Source organism: Scyliorhinus torazame, chromosome 4, assembly GCF_047496885.1.
Source record: "Scyliorhinus torazame isolate Kashiwa2021f chromosome 4, sScyTor2.1, whole genome shotgun sequence".
In the NCBI taxonomy this organism is placed as follows: Eukaryota; Metazoa; Chordata; class Chondrichthyes; order Carcharhiniformes; family Scyliorhinidae; genus Scyliorhinus; species Scyliorhinus torazame.
The window spans coordinates 280,945,993-280,969,666 of record NC_092710.1 but is presented as its reverse complement, the minus strand read 5'-3'; the positions used below and the strand labels follow the sequence as shown (position 1 = coordinate 280,969,666).

The following is a 23,674-nucleotide window of genomic DNA, read 5'->3' as shown; positions in this document are numbered from 1 at the left end:
ACTGGTTTTCTTTTCAAGGAAACCATTTCTTACGATTTTACCAACCCCTTATCTCAATTGTTTTAAAGCTACCTGAGTTCACTTTGTTTTAGAAACCGAACATTTAAATAGAACATTCTTCCATCAGAACACAGCACAGAATATTGGATCAGGAGAGGCCTCTCAAGCCTGTTCCATCTAATCATAACTGGATAACGCAGGAAACATTTTTTATTCATTCATGGGATGTGGGCGTGACTGGCTGTGCCAGCATTTATTGCCAGTCCCAGAGGGCATTTAAGAGTCATTCACATTGCTGTGGGCCTGTGCCACATGTAGGATGGCCGATTAGTGAACCCGATGGGTTTTTACGACAACGATGGTCATCGTTATACTTTTAATTCCAGATTTTTTAAAATTCAAATTCCACCATCTATCCTGGTGGAATTTGAACCCAGGTCTCCAGAGTGTTACCCTGGGTATGTGGACTACTAATCCAGTGAAAACCACTGCGCCATTGCCTCCACTACACCACAGACCTGTCAGCTTGACATCAATAGCGTATTGACATCAATTCCCGTACCAGCCTCCCCGAACAGGCGCCAGAATGTGGCGACTAGGGGCTTTTCACAGTAACTTCATTGAAGCCTACTTGTGACAATAAGCGATTTTCATTTCATTTTCTATTGGAAAGCCAAGAGAACTGCTGATCCTTGATTAGCTGGCAGCTCTTAAAGATTGGACGTGGTCTTCAATGAGGCTGGAAGCACTACCTCAAGCCAATTAAGGCCAGGTGGCTCTTCCCTGACTTTTACACTAAGGGTTACAACACTCTGGGCTCGTGAGTGCTCAATTCCAGCCCCACTTGACCCGGAGGCACAACACAAGTGGATTAACCAATAATTCTTAGAACAGTACCCCACGTCGCCTCACGGTGCCGATGTCCCAGGTTCGATCCCGGCTCTGGGTCACTGTCTGTGTGGAGTTTGCACATTCTCCCTGTGTTTGTGTGGGTTTTGCCCCCACAACCCAAAGATTTTTTTCATTTCATTTCATGTGCAGGGGAGGTCAATTGGCCATGCTAAATTGCCCCTTAATTGGAAAAAATGAATTGGGTACTCTAAATTTATTTCATAAAAAGAACAGTGCCCTTGGATGCCCAATAATTACAATCACCAGGTTTGTAAATGTAAACACAATTACTTTTTATTAATATAAAGAACTGTAATTAAATATGCAGCAAATACAACCAGTTAACTATTATCTAATTCCTACTTCCCCCACCCCCTAAACACACACACACACAAGACAGATAAACACAGCAATAAAAAATAATTAGAAACAAAAGGGAAAAAGAGTCTTTGTTTCAGATGGTTATTTCCAGCACCCTACTCGTCTCCAAACTCTACTTTCAAGTCTTTACTGTAGATTCTTCATTCAAGCCTCTGTAGTTTCAGAAATACAGCACATATTACCTTTCTGGTCTTTGTTTGCAGCCTATAATGGCTTTCCTGTAGATTCATCATTTCAGGTTCTCTGCAGTTCCAGAAATACAACACGCACAGCCTCTCGGGAGAAAACACGGAGGAGAGAGAGGTCCTTGACCCTGTGCTTCCAGGAGTCAAACTGAGCTCACCGGGACTCTGAAAATCATTCCATTGGGATAGGATTCCATTGGCAATCGCCTGTTACTGCGCGGAGTAGGGACTTTTGGCCAATTCATTAGCCACCAGCCAATCAATCACATCAAGTCCCACCCCATCTCTTTCTCTGTTGATGAAAAGTCTGAAGCTCCTGTTCAAACTAGCGGGGACTAGCAAAAGTGTTCTCTCCTGTAACTTCTGAATTCCTTCTGAATTCCTCATTCTCTCTGCTGCTTGACTTAAAGATACATGTCCATCAATCATCCATGGATCACAAATCATGACGGCAAAATAAAAAGACTGGGGAAATAAGGGAATAAAGAGGAAGGGCCCTCACAACCTTCATAAAATTCATCCCAATTGGTCAAACCCACTCTGCACCATTGCAAAGACAAAATACTGGAAATCAAAACTAAATATATAAAATGTTGGGAATACTAAACAAACCAGGCAGTATCTATGGAGGGAAAAATAAGAGTTATCGGGCTGTGTTTTAGGGTTGGGACCCTGACATTGGGTCTAGGTCCCAACCCCTTTTCATATTAGAAATAGTCAACTGCCATAATTTCAAAAAGAATGGACAATTAAGGGCTCACGGTCATGCTTACCAATTAAGGCTTATTAGCCCTCAAGCACTTTGGATGTGAACAAACGTTCAACAAAGGCCGAGAGCCAAAACTTATTTATTTAAATATCTGGATTTCAACAATAAATTTAAAAAATACTGTGAAATAAAAATGTTCCAAAAGCTTGTGTACCTTGTTTAGTTTGACATTGATACATTCAACAGTAAGATCTTGTAAGAAAACTTAATAAGATTGCAATGTCGGTCTCTAGACCTTAAGGAATTGGTGAATTGCTGCCTATCAATGTAATTAAGGGAGAGAGAGGACACCTCAAGTTTGAGCCGCCCTTTCAGCAATTTCACAGACTTTACCACAAAATGGCCATATCTGATGGACCACTATTTGGGGACGATGGCGGGGGGGGGGCACAGAGAAGGGCTCCAACTTATTAGCGGAGAGGCAGCATGGTTTTGTGAAGGGAAGGTTGTGTCTCACTAACTTGATAGAGTTTTTTGAAGAGGTCACAAAGATAATTTATGCAGGTAGGGCAGTGGATGTTGGCTATATGGACTTCAGTAAGGCCTTTGACAAGGTCTCTCATGGTAGACTGGTACAAAAGGTGAAGTCACACAGGATCAGGGGTGAGCTGGCAAGATGGTTACTGAACTGGCTAGGTCATAGAAGGCAGAGAGTAGCAATGGAAGGGTGCTTTTCTAATTGGAGGGCTGTGACTAGTGGTGTTCCGCAGGGATCAGTGCTGGGACCTTTGCTGTTCATAGACAAATATAAATGATTTGGAGGAAAATATAACTGGTCTGATTAGTAAGTTTGCAGACGACACAAAGGTTGGTGGAATTGCGGATAGCGATGAGGACTGTCAGAGGATACAGCAGGATTTAGATCGTTTGGAGACTTGGGCAGAGAGATGGCAGATGGAGTTTAATCCAGACAAATGTGAGGTTATGCATTTTGGAAGGTCTAATGCAGGTAGGGAATATACAGTGAATGGTAGAACCCTCAAGAGTATTGAAAGTCGGAGAGATCTAGGTGTACAGGTCCACAGGTCACTGAAAGGAGCAACACAGGTGGAGAAGGTAGTCAAGAAGGTATACGGCATGCTTGCCTTCATTGGCCGGGGCATTGACTATAAGAATTGGCAAGTCATGTTGCAGCTGTATAGAACCTTAGTTAGGTCACACTTGGAGTATAGTGTTCAATTCTGGTCGCCACACTACCAGAAGAATGTGGACGCTTTAGAGAGGGTGCAGAAGAGATTTACCAGGATGTTGCCTGGTATGGAGGGCATTAGCTATGAGGAGCGGTTGAATAAACTCGGTTTGTTCTCACTAGAACGACGGAGGTTGAGGGGTGACCTGATAGAGGTCTACAAAATTATGAGGGGCATAGACAGTGGATAGTCAGAGGCTTTTTCCCAGGGTAGAGGAGTCAATTACTAGGGGGCATAGGTTTAAGGTGCGAGGGGCAAGGTTTAGAGGAGATGTACAAGGCAAGTTTTTACACAGAGGGTAGTGGGTGCCTGCAACTCGCTGCCGGAGGAGGTGGTGGAAGCAGGGACGATAGTGACATTTAAGGGGCATCTTGACAAATACATGAATAGGATGGGAATAGAGGGATACGGCCCCAGGAAGTGTGGAAGATTTTAGTTTAGACAGGCAGCATGGTTGGCACAGGCGTGGAGGGCCGAAGGGCCTGTTCCTGTGCTGTACTTTTCTTTGTTCTTTTGTTATCCTGGAAGCTGGTCTGCTGAGCTTCGCATGCGATTGGGACCCACAGGAAAATTCCTGTTGATTTCTGATCATTGGCCTTAAGAGAGGCCTTGTAATTCTTTTAGCAAGCTGTTCGCCACTTGCGGGTGGGTTGCTATTGTTATGATCCCTTTGGGAGCCTAGGACTGTGCTCCATACAATTCCCCCCCTTACTCAGCTGAGTATGAACTCCCCCGGTAACTTGGGGCAGGGTTTCTCCTTAACAAGGGGGATCTACTCAGTATAAAATCCCTGACCGTACATTCCTCTGGTCTCTCCTGTCGGGTTCTAGTGCCATCACCCTGCCTGACCTCCCTCCTTAAAAGTGTCCTGGAGGTTGGGGAGCACCCGGCTGGCCTCCTGGGAGTTCCCCCACCCCCTTCCGAGCACTAGGGCAACAACCGCAGTGCCCCCGGTCTCAGGAGCAAAGATGGCTACTCCCCTCCTTGGGTCCCTGCAGCAGCCCTTTGTCAACTTCACATTTTTAAAAAGAAGTACTAACCAGCAGCCATGTGACCACTTGCTGGGGAGGGTGTTAGATCACGGGGGGGGCCGTTAGATAGGGGTCGCTCCCGTTAATTGTATTGAGATTGAGCTTAAGTGGTGATTATTGGTTTCTTGCCTCGCTCAGGCGAGATCCTGATTTCGCCAATGGGAGCGGGCCGGTTAGATCGCAAACAATTCGGCACCCGGCACGGTTTTTGATTTTGGCCTCTCCCACAATTTAACAGCCTCACATGCTCTCGCTTAAGGGCAACGCTGCCATTAAATCACGCCCCTAGTTACATCAGATTATAAATTCTGTAATATTTTATTGATGAATAAAACTATGTTCTTAACAAATGTGTATTTAGCGTGCATTTTGTCCTAATGTATACTACAATCTTTGCCATTGTGACCTTAAACTTCATTTTAAAAAAGGATTGTATCCAATTTTACACTTTTGCGGCTGTCTGTTTATTCATATGACTTGTTCCCACTATCCCCTCTCTCCACTGACCTCTTGCTGCTCTTTGCATAGTGGCCCAGCTCATTCAAACTTCTGACCCCGGTCATCAGTAAAGTTATCAGCAATTTGTACTTTATACCTCAAACGGCACAGTGAATGTGCAACTTGAAACTCCCAAAGGAATTACTATAGGCACTGAACTGTTAGACTCTGACCCCTGCCCCATCTTTCTCACTCGCTTTCTGCATTGATCTAAAGTATAAGAAAAATTATCACACCTAATGCAGAGGTACAAGTGTTAGCATTTTTGCTGGTTGCTTTTGCCTCAAGTTTCTCAAGAGCTTGTTGTTGACGTGTCGAATCTGTCAAACTTCAGTTGCTGTTCTTATGTCGTATTCCACTAATAGTATGAAGAGCACTGTTCAGAATTGGAAAAGCTTGAATAAGGCTTTAGCCGCTGCTTCCAAAAGCTCTGTGGTTTTAGCATTGAATAACATGTATACATTTCAAGCATCTAAACACTTTTTTGCTGCCGCCAACTTAAGCTGACAATTTAACACACTGAGCTAATGTACTGTGTCAGCATACATTTTCATAACAGCATTGTGGGTGTACTTACAGTGGTTGAAGAAGGCAGCTCACCACCACCTTCTCGAGGGCAATTTGGGATGGGCAATAAATGCTGGTCCAGCCAGTGAAGCCCAAATACCGTAAATTAATTTTTTTAAATCACCATCAGTTTCCAAAATCACTTCTCCAAGGGAAAATAATTGAAACTTTAACAGTCAGAATCCTGGAACTCCTTGCTTCACAATACTGTGGGTATACCTACAACACATGGTCTGCAGCAGCTCAAGCAATTAAAGCACTGACACAAAACACAATTTAATTTTTGTTAGGTTATTCACTAATGGATCTATTATATTGCGTGTGAGTCAAAGGTAGAAGTTTGTGAAAAATGTGGTGAGAAGCAGTGAAGTCAGCAAATAGTGAAGGTGCATTTAAATTAAAAACCCAGGCCAATTCGCTCAAATTTTTCGGAAACCAAACAAGATTATTTTGTCTAGCTTACACTTTACGTGTGTAATGTATTTATCTAAAATCATTTTTCAAAATTAAGTTCAAAAACCTAACCGCCAACTCTTTGGACTCCCTCACTGTTGTTAAATTATCAGTCTATTATCCAAAATCCATTACTAGAAAACTAGAAATTTCCTCCAATTAAATATTGGAATACTAAAGCCATTTGGCGCAATCTACCAGCCACGTTGCACCCCAATGAGAGTGCGATGTGGCAGGTAGATCCCAGGTGAAGCCTCCCACAGGATTCCCAACAGCCACAACGCCTCGCATCATCAGGAGATTGTTCACAATGGGTGGGACCAAGGCACGTTTGCATAAGTAAGTCTTTAACCTACTAAAGGCCTGCTTACCCAGTATCTACCAGCCTCCCAGGGAGGCCGCAGCTGCGCACCATTCAGTACTGGTTCTCACAAACGTGGACCAGGTGGAACGGCACCCGGGGTGGGGGGGGGGGGGGGGGGGGCGGGGGTCTCCCAGGCCATCGGAGGCCCTTGAGTGACCAGGAATAGTGCAGGTTGGCACCCTGGCCCTCCTGCTGGAATGTGGGCACCTTGGCACTGCCAGGCTGGCAGTGCCAAGGTGCGCAGGTTGCACTGCCAAGTTGGCAGGAGCACTGTGTAAGGTGGCAGTGCAAGGGTGCCCGGTGCCAGGGTGGTACTGCCAAGGGTCAGAGCCCGAGGGGGGGCCATGACCATGAAAGGAGGGTGGAAGTGGAGGTATGAAGGGTAGGGGGTTACAGGGCAGGTAAGAGGGCCTTTGGGAGTTTGGGGTGGGAGGTGATGGCTGGGGTTCCTGGAAGGGGAGGGCATGTAAGGGTTTGCGGGGGGCCTAAATAGGGGGGAACCGCATAGAGCAGTTATGCTTGAACGAGAGCACATCGTGGCCAGGGAATCGTGCCCTAAGTGTGGGCTGAAACAGTGAGAAACACCTCAGGGCCCAAAAAATTGACTAATTTTCATTAGATAGTTGAGGGGAACTCGCCAGCAGAGCCGGTGGGAAACTCCGAGGAAATCCCAACACAAATGACACTTAAGAACCTTTCAGTTAAATCCCGCCCATTGTCTTTGATCCCCACTCCAAACTCCGTTCCCTAACTACCGACTCCAGCCCTCTCCCTGGCAACAGTCTGAGACAAAACCGGATTGTTCACAACCTTAGTGTCACATTTGATGATTTTCTGATCACATATTCATGCCATCAAGAAGGCAATCTATTTCCACCTCAGTAACATCACCCAACTTCGTCCTTGCCTCAGCTCATCTGCTGCTGAAACCCTCATTTGTGCCTTTGTTATGTCTAGATTTGACTATTCCAGCATACTCATGGCTGGTCTCCCACGTTCTGCACTCCGAAAATTTGAAGCTGCTCGTGTTCCCATCTCGCACCTGATTCCTTTTGACTATCCCCCCCCCCCGTGCTCGCTGATCTACATTTGCTCGCGGTCAAGCAATGTCTTGATTTTAAAATTCTCTGGCTTGTTTTCCATGGCCTTTTCACTTCCTAAAACCTACATCTGGCCAAACATTTGGTCATCTGCCCAAATATCTGCTCCTGTTCTGTAATTTTCCTCTGAAGCACCATGAAATGTTTTATTACGATGAAAGTGCTCTAAGTTGTGCTGAAATTCCTCACTAGTCTGGAATTTGTAGCTAAGTTGCGCTAACCTGACCTGTCTCATTGAGATCACTGTTGGTGTACGCTCTCCATGGAAAAATGGTCTAAATGAATCTTAAAGCCAGTTGGAGGTTATGGTTGGAAATTTCCCTAAATTCGTGTGGTTGGGTTATTTCAAGGTCAGAAACTCCATCACCTTGTGACTCTTGTTATCGTTCTTTTTTAATACATATGTTTTTTTCTATCTTCTTTCATGGGGTGTGAGTATTGCTCGCAGGGCAACATTTGTTGCCCTTGAGAAGGTGGTTCTTCACTGTCTATTGAACCACTGCAGTCCATGTGGTGTAGGTGCACCCACATTGCTAATAGGGAGGGAATTCCAGGATATTGAAAGAATAACAGTGAAGGACCACTGAAGTTCCAAGTCAAGATAGTGTCTGGAGTTGGCAGCGGGGGGACTGGTTGCTGCCCTTGATCTTCTAGGTGGTTGAGGTGGTGGGTTTGGAAAGTGCTGTCAAACAAGCTTTGACAAAGTGCTGCAGTGCGTCTTATATATGGTATGCATCACTGCCATTATGTGGTGGAGGAAGTCAATATTCAAGCTGGTGGATGGGATGGTGATCAAGTGGGCTGCTTTGTTCTGGATAGTGTTGAACTTAGGGGCTCTTTAGCACAGGGCTAAATCGCTGGCTTTGAAAGCAGACCAAGGCAGGCCAGCAGCACAGTTCGATTCCCGTAACAGCCTCCCCGAACAGGCGGCGGAATGTGGCGACTAGGGGCTTTTCACAGTAACTTCATTTGAAGCCTACTTGTGACAATAAGCAATTTTCATTCATTTTCAACTTATTGAGTGTTGTTGGAGCCGCACTTATGTAGGTAAATGGAGAGTATTCCGACAGCACTTCTGTCTTGTGCCTTGTAGATAGTAAACAGGCTTTGGGGAGTCAGAATTTGCATGATATGGCATCTGAAGTGTGACATTGCTTCCACGTTTTCGCATCTGAAAATCTTACATGCATGCTTCCCATCAAGTAACATGTTGTAATTGCTTGTTTGCATTTGCTCCAAACTGTAGGTGACTGTCTCCTGCAGTCCTGCCCATCTTGGCAATTTCTGCCTTTCAGGATATTTGCTCATTTATTTTTCTTCACAGACAAGATTTGGAGATGGAGTTCTAATTCTGTTAATGTGGTTTAAAGCAAAGTTAACTCTCACAGATTTAAATAAAACACCCCCATAATTTTCAAGCATTGACAATGTATGTTGAAGTTAATATACTGGTTTGTGCAATGCCACAACTGACACTATGAGGATCAGTTATATCGTACCAGACAAATTAGTCCGGATAGCACCATTCATCCTGAACTGAAAACAGCAGAGCAAGTACTCGGAGGAAGAAGAGTTAGCTGTTTTTTATTGTTGGGCCTACTGCTGAATCCCCAGCCAGCTTGGAAGGCAAAGAGAAAAGCAGAACATAGGTAGTTGTGTTCAAATAGGAGATAGCAAGGTGGAGAGTAGAGGTGGAATAGCTGGACTGCTCTACAGAGAGCCAGCACGGACTTGATGGGCTGAATGGTCTCCTTCTCTGCCGTAACGATTCACATAGCCTGGGACCAGATCTGAAAACTGCAAAGAAGAACTTTAATTCTGGCAGGTAGAGCTATTTCTCTAAAAATAAAGGTCTGCCAAAAACAAATCCGATTGCCTACAAAATGGAGAAGTCGTGCAGTTTGTTATTTTTTCCGACTTTTCAGGATGAGAAATAAGGTTGAGTTAAATTTGCTTTCACTGTCACCGTCTGTTCACTTACTGTGTGTGGACGAAAATAGCTAAACATCATTTCAACCTCCAGCCAACGTTCTTTTCCCAACTCTCCCCCCTCTCCTTGTCTTCCGCCCCTCTCCCTCATTCTTCCCTGATTCCCTGCAGCGATCAGCTCAGGCCATCACACCCAACAGCAAGTCAGCTTCTCAAATAGACCGCTGGGCAGGAAATGGAGAAAAAATGCTGAATGAAGTCCTGCTGTTTATATTTTGGGAGGACTTGGCGCATTTCCGGGTCTCCCAGGCACTACGACTCAACAGCCCCCCTCCCCGTTTCCTCCCCACCTTCCTGTAAATATCAGTGCCATGCACTGGATTTTCTGCTTCTACCCGCCAATTAAGTCCTAATTAAGGCCCTTATCGGTGTCCGGATTGGCCATTTAATATTCTGGGGCAGCCGGAATTCCCCTCGGGCTCTCCCTGACATTCAACATGGGGCCGTTGGGAATTCAGCACCCATGAGATCCAGTTCAGAATTCAAAGGGCTTCTATTTTACACCCCTGGGTTATGTTATCATATAATAAGATATTGGGTTGTACAGGCACGCTCCTGATTGAATGCTGCTTAGACTGTTTACAGGAATAGCCAATACCATTGTCATCATCAGCATTCTTCCTGTTCCTCAGAGACAATTAAGGCAGTAACTAATCAACACCATTCAATTCTGCTTTGAATTTATCCTCCAGCTCACATAGTTGCAAGTTTAATTCAACAGTAGCTTGTTATTGTGATGCATAGGATGGCTCTTGTTTGACCACCAGCTCTTCTGCCTTGTGGCTTCCAGTTCCATGTCTGCTTACATAGGAACATCGGAGTTAGGAGCAGAAGTAGATAATTCAGCCCCTCAAGCCTGCACTGCCATTCAATCAGATCATGATCTCTTCCTGGTCTCAAATCCACCTCCCTACCTATTCCCCATTTCAGTTTAACCTATTTTTTATCAGAAATATGTCTTATCTCCTTATTGAAACTACTCAATGACTCTGACTCCACCGCACTATGGGTCGGCGAGTTCCACAAATTCACCACCCTCTGCGAGTTTTGCTCAGCAATGCTTATGCCAGGAATTTTGCGAATGTCACTGGTGTGAATCCAAATTCCCTTCTGAACTGTAATACAGTGGTGACATATGTGTTGTCTGAAATACACATTCATTCATTACTGTACCTGAGAGAACATTGAATGTAAATTCAGAGCTTGTAGCAAAGGTATCAAATTGAGAATCCCACTTGCTGGTACCAGTCCCCTCCTTTCTACTCTTCCCACCACCACCTTTCCCTTTCCAACTAAAGTCCCCTCACAGATTGCATAACTCCCCTAAGCCTTAAGGCCCAAGGACATTTTCCTCGGGCCCCTAGTCCCACAACACCATATGGAAATTCTGTAGCACATCCAGTGCTTTTAAAATCAATACTGTACTGTACACACCAGGAACTACATTTTTAATGATGGGTGGAGAGAACCTTGGGATTCAAGGTCATATGTGATCAGAACATAGTGGCGGGAGGGAATTTTTGAAATGGTTTTCCCAGCAAGGAATTCTGAAGCATTTTAGAGGTCCATTCAATAGTGTCAGTGACTCTATTTTAAATAAACACAGTGGGGAAATTACTTTTTTACTGTTGCTTAATTTTAATTGGCAGAACCCCAATATCTCAACATCCATTCCAGACTTCCCATTGTCTTTCCATGCACTCCCCTTTTGCAGAGACAAGGGGCGAAATTCTCCATAATCGGCGTGATGTCCGCCGACCGGCACCAAAACCGGCATCGCGCCGCCCCAAAGGTGCAGAATCATCCGCATCTTGACCGGCCGAGCCCTAACCTTGAGGGGCTAGGCCCGCGCCGGACTGATTTCCGCCCTGCCAGCTGGCGGGAAAGGCCTTTGGTGCCCCGCCAGCTGGTGCGGAAATGACATTGCCGGGCGGCGCATGCGCGGGAGCGTCAGCGGCCACTCACGGCATTCCCGCGCATGCGCTGTGGAGGGAGTCTCTTCCGCCTCCGCCATGGTGGAGACCGTGGCGAAGGCGGAAGGAAAAGAGTGCCCCCCACGGCACAGGCCCGCACGCGGATCGGTGGGCCCCGATCGCGGGCCAGGCCACCGTGGGGGCACCACCCCGGGGCCAGATCGCCCTGCGCGCCCCCCCCCCAGGACCCCGGAGCCCGCCCACGCCGCCTTGTCCCGCCGTTAAGAGAGGTGGTTTAATCTACGCCGGCGGGACAGGCATTCTAGCAGCGGAACTTCGGCCCATCCGGGCCGGAGAATTGCGGGGGCGGGCCCGCCAACCGGCGTGGCGCGATTCCCGCCCCCGCCGAATCTCCGGTGTCGGTGAATTCGGCAACCGGCGGGGGCTGGATTCACGCCAGCCCCCGGCGATTCTCCGACCCGGCCCGGGGGGCGGTGGTTGGAGGTCGGAGAATCTCGCCCAAGAGAACAATCTTGTAAGACCAGCTCTTTAAGTATTCTTGGGTAAGTGTCAAAGTGCTATAGTCCTGTGCAGTTGTAATGTGGACATTCTGCTGCTGCCTTTGGGGGGGGTAAAACTAAAATAAATGTCAAGAACTGGAATGGCTGTTGGTCCCACCAAAGCTTGTCCTTCCAATTTTTGAACACTCCCAGCTCATAATCAGCTGCATTTTGAATATCCTTAAAGTCGATGCTGCTTATCAGATTTTCCAGACGTTTATCAACCTTTGTATGAAGAAAGCCTCCTCATATCGGATCAAAATGTATTTTTAGCCTTATGACCTCTGGTCTTAGTATCTTTGCTTGCTTTAAAGTAATATTGAGGATTTACCTTATCTTACCAGGGCCCCCTTTAACAATCTTTTCCACCAACTGTAGAGATTGAACTTTTAAGCTTTAGAAGCACAAAATGACTAGCACTACAGTGTACATGCTGGTATGTGAGGAAATAATGTAGTCCTGTTTTGTCACCTTTGTATGTTACAGATTAATCGGGTTGCCCGAAGGTCTGGTGTCCATTAACTACAACCTCATTACTCATCTCTTACCAGGCAAACTGTTTAAATATTAAGTCCTATTCACTTTCAATAGGTAGTTTATGAAGTGGTATGGCACTCAGTTTACACCCCTGCAGCATTTGGATAGCTAGTTCAGTGTCTCCAACTAGTAGTTTTAATCATTAAAGAGTTGCTCCAGACAGAGTGACAGAACCTAGGTTCAGTCTTTTATTTTAGTACTGTCTAAGAAAGGTTCTCCCCTATTTCCTCTATGGAGATATGGGGACTGAGAAGGAATGCTTTCCTTGACTTGTGCATTTTAAATGTATTATTTGAGTAGTGAAGTCAACATCTATGAGTGGAAAGTATGCCAGGCTCTGCTAATTTCAATGCCAGAATGTAGAGGTGCATGTTTTCCATCATTGAGATCCTTTGTGATGCTTTCCAAAGGGGGCTGGCTCCTTTATTTTCTCTGAGATGAAATATCACAACATTAAATAATCACCCGGGCAGAGTGTACAGTGGAAATTAAGATGGAGACTCATTGGCTGTATCAGAGGCTGCCTGATTTTCCTTCCATTTAAATTAGAGGGCATAATTCAGACAGCTCACTGTACAGGTGTGCAAGCCTACACAGCAAGATTATTTAATGGCCAGGTAGTAAAATAAAAACTCTGTTTGATCATGATTATGAAAGAGAAGTTTATGTTGACGCTGCTGTTGTCAATTATATTGTATCCAAAAACTGTTGTGCCATTTCTAGTTTGAAGGCTTGTTTGTTTTAGCATTATTAAAATTACAGGTAAAATAATTGTTACACCTTTAAGTATTAACCTTAACTTCGAGAAAACCCCAAGACACTTCATAGAAGCACAATCAGACAAAAATGGAGATATCGGGCAAGGATAACTAAAACTTTGATTAAAGAGATGGGTTTGACGGAGTGTGTCAAATGAGGAGAAGAAGAAAAAAGAACAGAAGTGTGAAGCGGAAATCCCAGAGCTTGGGACCTCATCAATTGAAAGCTTGCCTATCAATGATGTGCCAAAAATACAAATAGCAGCAACTTTAATATGAGAATGATTCTTCCTATGTTTCTGGAGAAGATGGTTTAAAACCTCATATCACAATGTAATTCAAATCTATCATTCTGCACCGACATGTTTTACAATAAAAGGTGATAGAATCAGAGACAGTTCATTTAGTTTATTCAGTAATGCTGATCCACATTTGGAGCATTTCTACCCACCTCTTACCTTTGTGTTCAGCTGAACTGCATCTTTCCACGCTGTTAAATCAAGCACTAGTCTGCTTATTTTTGAAAATGGTACTACTAAATGGACATTCACTGTGCAATGTGATGTTGCCTGATTAAAATTTTAATACGCTGATTGTATTATTTTTGTGTGGCTCAAAATTAACCAAAATTCCGAATAAACCACTATATTTAGTTTCTGAACCATGCGGAAATGCTCACTCATCCTGTCTACTGTAGCCAGTTTTGAATGTATTGTAGCTGAAATATTGAATAAGCTGCTGAATGTTCCAAACTGAGCATCTTTTGGGATAACATGCATCGATACATATTTTGTTAATACACCTGCCCTGTTGCATACCTGGAATATATACGCATTCAACTTAAATTGCTGAATGATTTGGCTGAGACTAAAACTGATCCTAATTACTTTTCTTTTGATTTATTGATTCACAACCTGAGCAGCATCAATATGGCAATAGTTGTCCCAAGACAATATAGAATTATTTGTGTTTGCAACAGCACAAGTATGCATTATGAACCATACACTTGCTAATATAATTAATTCACCTTACTGGAGTTTTTGACTGACAATTTTGCAAAGACAGCAATAAAAATATTATGAATGTTTAAAATGTTAATATACCTAGTGTTATCTATTATTTTATTCATATTAATAACTAGTCTAAAAAAATTATTTGAATCTGTAGTCATGAGTTCAAAATCAGAAAATGTGGCAGTAGTCCTGTTCTGTCCCCAACTAATCGAAACATGACATGCTGCGCAGCTCCAAGGGTGCGTTGGTATAAGCCATTTTCTGCACAGATTGAGACTTTCAATGAAAAAGGTAGAGAAGAAAATGGAAGTCGCTGCGGGAACAGGAGGCCTTCTCGTGTCAGCATGAAGCATAGTTTCCTTATTCACTCTATTCTGTTGCAGAATTCAAGAACAGTAGCTGGGTTACAGCCAGTGTTCATCATAGGATTGTCAATCACTGTCCCTTAACATTTGTGAGAGTAGATGTCTTTATTCAAAGACAGCTGGGCAAACCAGAGATACAGACTAGTGGTAAGCAATTTGCTTGGACTGCACAAAACAAACAAGGGCAGGACATAGAAGCCAACCTTTCACAGAGGAATATAATGGGTTATGACGACCTTTTGCTACCCCATTCAATTCCATTCTCTGTTACACAAAAGGCTTCAGTCCCTGTTGTCAATTTACTTTAATTAGTGGCGTGATGCAGATAAGAAAATGAACCTCACTTATGTTCCAGCTATAACTATGGACTAGAACTTAAGTATTAGTTCTTAAAATGACTAGGAAGTAAATAAAGTCTACCATTTGTGAAAAGGTAAAATGAATACATCCCGACCAATAGCATAACCATGATTTGGCGTTCTCTCAAGACTGATGAGACTTGAAAGAGTCAGGAGTTCCTTAGTAAATAAAGTCCAGTGCACTCTGAAGAGTCTTAAAAGAAACAGGTCCCAAAGAAAGAGATCAGTATATAAATAAACCTCCAAAGGGTTCAAAGTAAATATGACACGACATTCCAAGAATAGAATGCAAGGGTAGAATGTCTAAACATTCCAAATGCTGCAGAAGACTGCACAGATCAAGCAATTGTTAAGTTAAATATTCTGAATTAAAGTTTCATTTTAATTTTCTCCAATTTTAAGCAGAACTTTCGAAGAAATTAATAAAATAGTCTTTAAACGTACATTATTTTAACTCACCCTAGTGCCCATTGACCTTGCATGAACATTGACATTCCAAACTAGCCCAAACCTAACCTGCGCAATATTGTGTGTCTTCCCCCATCTCACTGCACCACAATCAAATCTGTTATCCATGCTTTTGTCAATTTTAGACTCTGTGTTTCATCATTATCTTTGTCCATTCATCATGTTCTGCGCTCGCAGCACCAATTTACAATCATAGAATCCCTGAAGTGCGGAAAGAGGCCATTCAACCCATTGAGTCTGCACCGACCCTGCGAAAGACCACCTTAACTAAGGCCAAGCCCCGTAACCCTATCTAACCTTTTGGACACTTTGGGGCAATTTATCATGGCCAATCCACCTAGCCTGTGGGAAGAAACCGGAGCCCCCGGAGAAATGTGCAAACTCCACACAGACAGTTACCCGAGGTTGAAATCGAACCCGTGGCCCTGGCGCAGTGAGGCAGCAATGCCAACCACTGTGCCACCATGCCGCCCCAATAGCTGCCTGAATCATTTTGCAGTGACTTAAAACAAACAAAGATGGCGCCGGAGCAGGGCGACTCTCTGCGAGCCCTACCAAACAGATCCTCTTTTTACATCTCTTATAATCGTACTAATCTTTTAAAATTTAAGTCTTAACGCTTAACATTATCACTAACCTTTCTCTTTTATCTTTCCTCGCTTTTTATTTTATTTTCATGTACTAAATGATCTGTTCAAGCTGCTCGCAGAAAAATACTTTTCACTGTACCTCGGTTCACGTGACAATAAAGAAATCCAATCCTGCAGCCAAGATCAACGTGTTCCTCAGCACCCTCTAAAATCTACCCTTGGTGTCCATTTCCTTTTTACTTGTCTCCTCTCAGAAGCAAATTTTGGGATTTTTCAGTGGTAGAAGTGCATTTCATTGTTGACATCAATTCCCACATCCAAGCACATTGCAGCATAGTATCACAGAATGGTTACAGCACAGGAGGAGGCCTTTTGGACGGTCAAGTCCATGTTGGCTTTCTGCAAAAGCAATTTAGCTCGTCCCACTCCCCCATCCTTTTGCCATAGACATGCAATTGTTTTTTGTTTCCATTCATGTGCTCATCCAATTAGTTTTGAAAGTCAACACCCTCACAAGCAGTGTGATGCCATGAATTAGACACACTGCTCCAGTTGAGGCCAAACCAGTATTTATAAAGGTTCATCGCAATTTTCTCCAGATTGAATTCAGTGCCTCTTTTATAAAGCCCAAGATCCTTTTTGACCAATTTCTCAACCAGCCCTGCTACCATCAACAATTTGTGCGTATGTACCCACAGATCTCTCTGTCCCTGTATCCGCTGCAAGTAACATTCGTTAGCAATCAGCAGTGGGAACCCTGATTCATTCTTTTCCCTTTCCTCTTGAACCTAAGGTGCCTGAAGCCAGTTGCAGAACCCTTAACTACTTGACAAAATTAAATAGCTCCGCACAGACAAATAATTGATTCTGGGGACTTCTAATTTTTTTTCCCTTGGGCATTTAGTTTGCCTACTTGGTCTGTTGCTCGTTTTAGCCTTAGTTTATTTGCTCTAATTCTGTCACCTTTGCTCTTGAGTCGCCAGGTATCTTTCTGATACCGCCACGTGGTTCAAGCCCGAGTAATGATTAATAATGCAACACACCGCTTAGTAAGAGTTAAATCAACGCTCATTTATTATATACAGCAATTAATACTTATACAATAATTCTACTTCTAAACTCCTACCTACCACTAACAGGCCAATACTTAACTTTGGAAATGGCCCACCAAGTCAGGGAAACAAATGGTCTTTCGAATGGGTTCTGAGCCTGCGGGATTCAAAAGCTGGAACAGGTTGATAGTCAGGAGTGTCTATCTGGTAGCGATCGTTGGAGTAAAATTTACGGTTTCTTTCAGCAAGGGTCTCGAAGGGTGCGGTGGGGAGAAGAAGGGTTGAGTTGAACTTGGCCCCTATTCTTATAGTCCCCAGGGGCTTCCCGCCTCTCGGGGCGGACCTTGTACCTGGTTCCAAGTGATTGGACTTGGTCCCAATCACTTGGTTCAATATGCTCCAATACTGGAGCGATTCCTTGATCGAGGGGTGGTCGTTTATCTTTCTTTGTGACAGCTCCTGCTGGCGCCGAAAGGTCTGGGTCGGCTTTGAGTTGCTAATTTGTAGCAATTGTTCCCGGGGATGGCTGATTACTATGCAGATGGCTGGGGTGTAGTGATGTTGATGGCTGCAGGTATCGGTCTGGACTGACTTCCCCAGAGGCGAATACACTGTTTTACCTGCAGCTGTCTGATGAGTCCTGTTGGCTGATTTTCCCATCAGCCTCTTCCGTTCGCCATTTTAGATCGGGGTTTGGCCATTCTAATCGTGAGTCAGCCATTTTACATGGCTACAGGTCACAGAGGAGCTCTACTTATGGGATTTAACAATAACCTTTTTAGCACCATGGGTGAGATTCAGCCGTGATGCGCCCGAGGTGGAGCCAGGCGCACAGGCCAATCACGACTCACCCGACCCACTCGTTACCCTTCGTTGGGAGTGATCCAGATAATGATCTTTAAACACCCGGAAGCTGCTTTCACCCGGCGCCTGGGAGTCAAAGGCCGTGCCTGCTGGACCTCAACCGGGTGCCGTTTAGCACTAGTTTCCATAAACGTAGACCAGGTCTGTTGCCACCTCGGGAGGGAGTGGGGGGACTCCCGCAGGCCTTTAGAGACCCCTGGGGGATCAGAGCAGGGTAGTACTCTGGCACCCAGGCAGCTTGAGGATTCCAGGGTGGTATGCCTGGGTGGCAGGTTGTCACAGCCAGGGGTCAGGCCCTGGGGGGGCCTTGCTCATGAGAGGGGGGAGGGGGTGTTAAGGGCCAAAAAAAGGTTGGAGTGAAGGATGGGTCCTGAAAGTGGGAGGGGGGTATAGAGATCGGGGCAACCATTCGAAATGGTGCCCCGGTCTGTGAGGGGCCGGTCCTGCTAGCGAACTCAGCTTGTCAGTGCAGGAAAAGAGCCCGTGTGGCCTCGATAGGGGAGAAACTTCCTAGAAACATGACAAAGTACCAGTGAGAAGCAGGGTTAATCTTGGCACTGCAGCCGCGGAGAAACTCCCTTCAAAACATGCCCAAAAGCGGACTTAGAATTACTTATGCTGAATCACACACTATATTTCTGACTGAGGCATTCAAACATGGCACTATCCTCGGGAAAGTTGAATTATCTGATGTGAAATAGTAAATTAGTAATAGAATTAGTAGAAATGGAAACTCTCGTTTTCTTTGCCTTTAGAAGTACCTTATAATCTTTTTAATTATCAAAAGTTGAAATACCATTGATAAATGATTGGATCTTTATCTTGATGTGTATGACATGCAATCATAGTGTGCCAGTGCTGAAAGAAGGACCTCTCCAATATATGGTGCCATGGTTAGCTCCTTCATGTTCAGCCAAGATGTGGTGAGAAGATGTCCCTCCAACCAAATACCAAATAAGCATTTTCCCTTGCCTTGCTCATTTGCTTTTCTCTCCATGTGGTAGCCAATTGCTGTAGGAGCCATTGGTATGTTTCTTCGGACGGACCTCTGTCAAGCCCAAAGCTGAGGTTGTTTTGCCAGTTACATACAGAATTTCAGTAGATTTTCTGTTTTTTGACTTCCTTTGCATGCAACTTCATAGCTTTTGATTTTAGTTGCACCCAAAAATTAATTAGAACTAGCATCGGGACAATTTTGAACAGTGCCTATTAAAATTTTCAAGTTAGCTCATTGCGCTTTTCAGTGTTTTGTTTGAAACATCCATGTTATTTTAATGGATGTTGAAAACAACAGGAACAGAAGGTAGACAATAACCGTTTGCACGTGTATTATCACCGGGATAAATAAGGTATCCCACTGGCATTATTCATATAATGAAACAGTCCCACAAGAAAAAGTCAGAATTTTGATCAACGAGTGTTAATGAAAGAAAATGTGTACATTTTAACATCCTCCACAAGACCATTGAGTTTTTTTTTTTTGCTTAATTATTTAAAGTGAATGTTTAAATTAATTTAAAAATTATCAGTAAAACAAATACTGTGTCGATAAACATAGAAGAATTTGGCTCGTGAAAGTATTTTCTGGTGGTTTTATTGCGGAACAGAAGTTCTTGTTGAGGAATATCGACTCAATGTGGATATGTTCATGAACAGTGATATCTATATTGAATTTCATAGTCTTTTTGTTTTAGATAAATGTGAAGTTAATCCGACTATAAAACCAGAATTATAATCTAGAATTTCTTTAATTAACCTGGTTTACTTTCATTGTTTGACCAAGTGTGCCTTTTCTTATTTGCCCATTTGACCTCTACATTGTTGATATTTGTACCAGCTAAATCTTCCAAATCTAATCTCATATTTGTTTTCATGCTTCCCAGGATGCTACAGAATATGCAGACCTTCCAGTGCGCCACAATGAAGACCAGCTGAATAGTGACCTGGCTAAGCATCTTCCCATAGAAGTGAACCCACATTCATTCGACAGTGCGCACACTAAGGCCCACCTGCTGCTCCAAGCATATTTTTGCCGAGCTGCTTTGCCATGCCCCGATTATGCTACAGATACAAAATCTGTGCTGGACCAGGCCATTCGAATCTGTCAGGTATGAAAAGACTGAACATTGCTAAACTATTCAAGATGACGTTCTTAGCGAGAGAAAAAGAAATGCAAACTAAAGCTACTTCAAATTTCTTTAACAAGTATCTAAGGTATTGTTCTGGCTCATGGAAGTTTGAAGGTAGTGTATTATTTAACACAATTGCATTTTTCTATACAATGCAAATATATTGGACCAATTTGTCCAGTTTGCCAAACAGATATTTCTATGACTAATACATGTTTGTTTTGTCAGGAGAGCATAAAAAAGCAAGAAAAATTTTGTTTACTGCCTGGTCCTTTTGCTTTCGGCTACATAGCAAAGAATTAAAGCAGCTGAATGTTAGGAATCGTGAAGGCGAAGTTAGCCAGACAAAATAGGTGACTGAACTGTTGGACTTTCTGGAGAACTCTCTAAGCAGGATGTTCTTTTATTTTCTGGAAAGGATGCCATGTGTGTGTTCTTTCAATTAAAGTTAGATAAATGGAGCAAGGAACAATCAGCCGTTGATTGGATGTGAAAGTGTGCTGAGAGAATACTGTCTTTATAGTGCTTTTAAGTTTGATAAATACTGTATATAAGGTGATTCCGATGCTTTACTGTGTTAAAGCCTCATTTATTCCAAGGGGCAAATGTGACAACCTTTGATCCAGAAGTAGTATAGTAAGGAAAATGTATAATTTTGTTAACAGATCTGTGGAATCTAATTTTTTTTAAATGTTTGAAAAGGACTCGGTTTGCATCAATTGTAAAGGGCTCAACTTTGTTTTGCAAAATAAGAAATACTGGTCCATGTGAACTAGCGACACTTAACTTCTTCCTTTCTGTGGGGTCCGGTTTAGCTCAGTTGGCTGGAAAGCTGGTTTGTGATGCAGAGCGAGTCCATCTGCATGGGTTTATTTCCTGTACTGGCTGAGGGTATCCATGAAGGTCCCACCTTCTCAACGTTGCCCCTCGCCTGATCCTCAAGTTAAATCACCCACAGTCAGCTCTTCCCCCCTCAAAATGGAAAGCAGCCCATGGGACTATGATGACTTTACTTTACTTCTTTCCTGTTGCTAGTGCATCCAGGTTAAGAAAAAAACCTCTGTAGCAGACAGGGACAATGGAGAGCTGCAGACACAAAAGAAAGCTACAAGCAGAGGAGCTGGAGGGTGAAGGCGGTCAGTGCACAGATGCAGACACAAAGAGAAAGCAGGCGGAGGAAGAAAGAGGAATGCAGAGAATTCCTGTGAGGAGGTGAAGCAAATCACTCTCGGGAAACAGGCGGTTTTGCAGTAACGAATGTGTGAGCTGGATAAAATAAAGGGTCTAAAACCTGGAAAGCTGTCTCAATAGCTTGGAGATTGTAAAGAGCTGGAGGAACTGTGGTATTATCAGTTGATCGGTTGAAAAGGGAGAGGGAGGGAGGGAGGAAGAGAGAGAGAGAGAGGGAGGGAGAGAATTGGTTTGTAGACGTGTGCTTTGCTAATGAAAATCATACTGGCGAAACTCAAAAGGTGAAAGTCATTGTCAGATGACTTTCTTAACCTACCATGCGTGAATAGAGAATAGCATATTTTGGAACTTTATAGCTACATATAGGGAGCAGGATCAGAGGAACATAACATTACAGGGTGGTTTTAATGCTGGTCTTAATGCCAAGCCCTGGAGAGATTTCAACACCAGAATCAAATTTACATCTGAATGTTTGAGGGACTGGGCTGTAGAGGTGGAGGTTATGAGCAGCAGGACATGATGAATGCAGCAGAGTTTTGGATGAGCAAAGTCTAGGAGGGTAGATGTGAGAGGACTACAAAGGCATGGAAGATGTCCGTAGTTGGTAAACTATGACAGATGGAAACCGTAAATGTTGCAGACGTGGCTGAGTGTTCTTTGTGATTATAATGTGCATGCTACACGTAACTTGCTTTTATATGTGTTTGCCAATTCGTGCAATTGTGGACCTGGAGCCAAGATCAGCTACAACCCCCAGGTGACATGGCGTTAGAGGGCTTCATTGGAAAAGGGTGTATAGATGTAATTTAGTTACCATTTTGAAGTCATACATTGTTTTTACATTTCCATTGAAAATTTCTGAAATGAACATTTATAAAGAAACAACCGATTTGGCACTGTAATTACACACTCCTGCCAGTGGTGGCAATACAACACTTCCATATGCAAGAAGATATAATTACAGCAGTACGTTGTAAATATGGATCATTATAATTTAGATAGGCTGGAGTATGATGGAGAGTTGTAAAGGGAGAAAGGGCAGGAAAGAGGGAATGAGAAGGCAGGAGAGAAGGCAAAATGTGTGGAGGAGACAGGAGGGGAGGGAGAGAAGAGAGGGGAATGGACAGAGAAAGAGATGGTCTTCAACAGACTGCATCTCTGCCTGGGAAATTCTCAGCGCAAGAGATTAAAATAATCGTTTGAAAATGAATGAAATGAAAATCGTTTATTATCACAAGTAGGCTTCAATGAAGTTACTGTGAAAAGCCCCTAGTCGCCACATTCCGGTGCCTGTTCGGGGAGGCTGGTACGGGAATTGAACCGTGCTGCTGGCCTGCTTGGTCTGCTTTAAAAGCCAGCTATTAGCCCAGTGTGCTAAACCAGACCCTTTTCCATACATGCAACATGTTACATGGCACTTTTTCATTAAAATCTTTAAATGATGCAAAGGCAAAATTTTGCAGATGCTAGAAACCTGAAATATAAACAGCAAATGCTGGAAATGGTTTTCTAAAATTCTTTCATGGGATGTGGATGTGACTGGCTTGACCAGAAATTGCTGGCTATCCCAAACTGCCCTTGAGACGATGAGCCACATTCTTGAACTGCTGCAGTCTGGCTGGTGCAGGAACACCCACAGTGCTGTTAGGAAGAGAGTTCTAGGATTTTAATCCATTGATCAAAATGGTGTGTGCCTTGGTGGGAAACTTGCAGGTGCTGGTGTTTCTGTGCATCTGCTACCCTTGTCCTTCTAGATGGTAGAGATCAACGGTTTGGAAGACTCTGTCAAAGGAGCTTGATGAGTTTCTGCCATCTATATGTAGTGTTTTCAAATTGTTTTCCCGGGGACCCACTTTTTCCAACCGACAATCTTTGGGATCCATGTCGGCCAAACTTCGTGACCCATGCCAGCAGACCATTGCAACACAAGACACTTGCTGACCTTTAACGCAAAAAGGGAGACTGCTTGGTGCTCACAGTCTCACTTCAACCACGTTATAACAATAATAATCTTTATTAGTGTCACAATAAAGTGACATTAACACTGCAATGAAGTTACTGTGAAAATCCCCGAGTCGCCACTCGCCAGCACTTGTTCAGGTACACCGAGGGACAATTTAGAATGACCAATTCACCTAACAAGCACGGCTCTCAGCACTTGTGGAAGGAAACTGGAGCACCCAGAGGAAACTCACGCAGACACGAGAATTTGCAGACTTCGCACAGACAGTGACCCAAGCCGGGGCCCTGGCGTTGTGAAGCAACAGTGCTGTTGTGCCGCCTTCACAGGAGGAGAGCGAAATGCGCACGTCTGGTGCAGAGTTCAGCCAGTTCCTTCATGCTGCCTTTATCTTTGAGAGAACGGAAATCCAACCTTTGTAGGTCGTCGTGAAGGGCAATCGCAATAAAATGCTTGTTTTATTCGGCACTGGGAACTCCTGGGGGATGCTGCTCCAG

General features: G+C 43.9%; 1 protein-coding gene and 1 long non-coding RNA gene across 6 annotated transcripts in view; one reads left to right on the top strand and one right to left on the bottom strand.

Moving 5' to 3' along the window:
- Positions 1 to 23,674, bottom strand: part of LOC140410975 (uncharacterized) — a 251,362-nt gene that overhangs the window by 100,526 nt on the left and 127,162 nt on the right. The gene's annotated exons all lie outside the window — the stretch shown is intronic.
- Positions 1 to 23,674, top strand: part of ascc3 (activating signal cointegrator 1 complex subunit 3) — an 813,859-nt gene that overhangs the window by 706,100 nt on the left and 84,085 nt on the right. For all 4 annotated transcript variants that reach the window (XM_072499844.1, XM_072499840.1, XM_072499842.1 and 1 more), the window contains one exon: positions 19,781 to 20,005. In XM_072499844.1, coding sequence (XP_072355945.1) covers positions 19,781 to 20,005 — 225 coding nt within the window. The remainder of the gene's footprint in view (positions 1 to 19,780; positions 20,006 to 23,674) is intronic.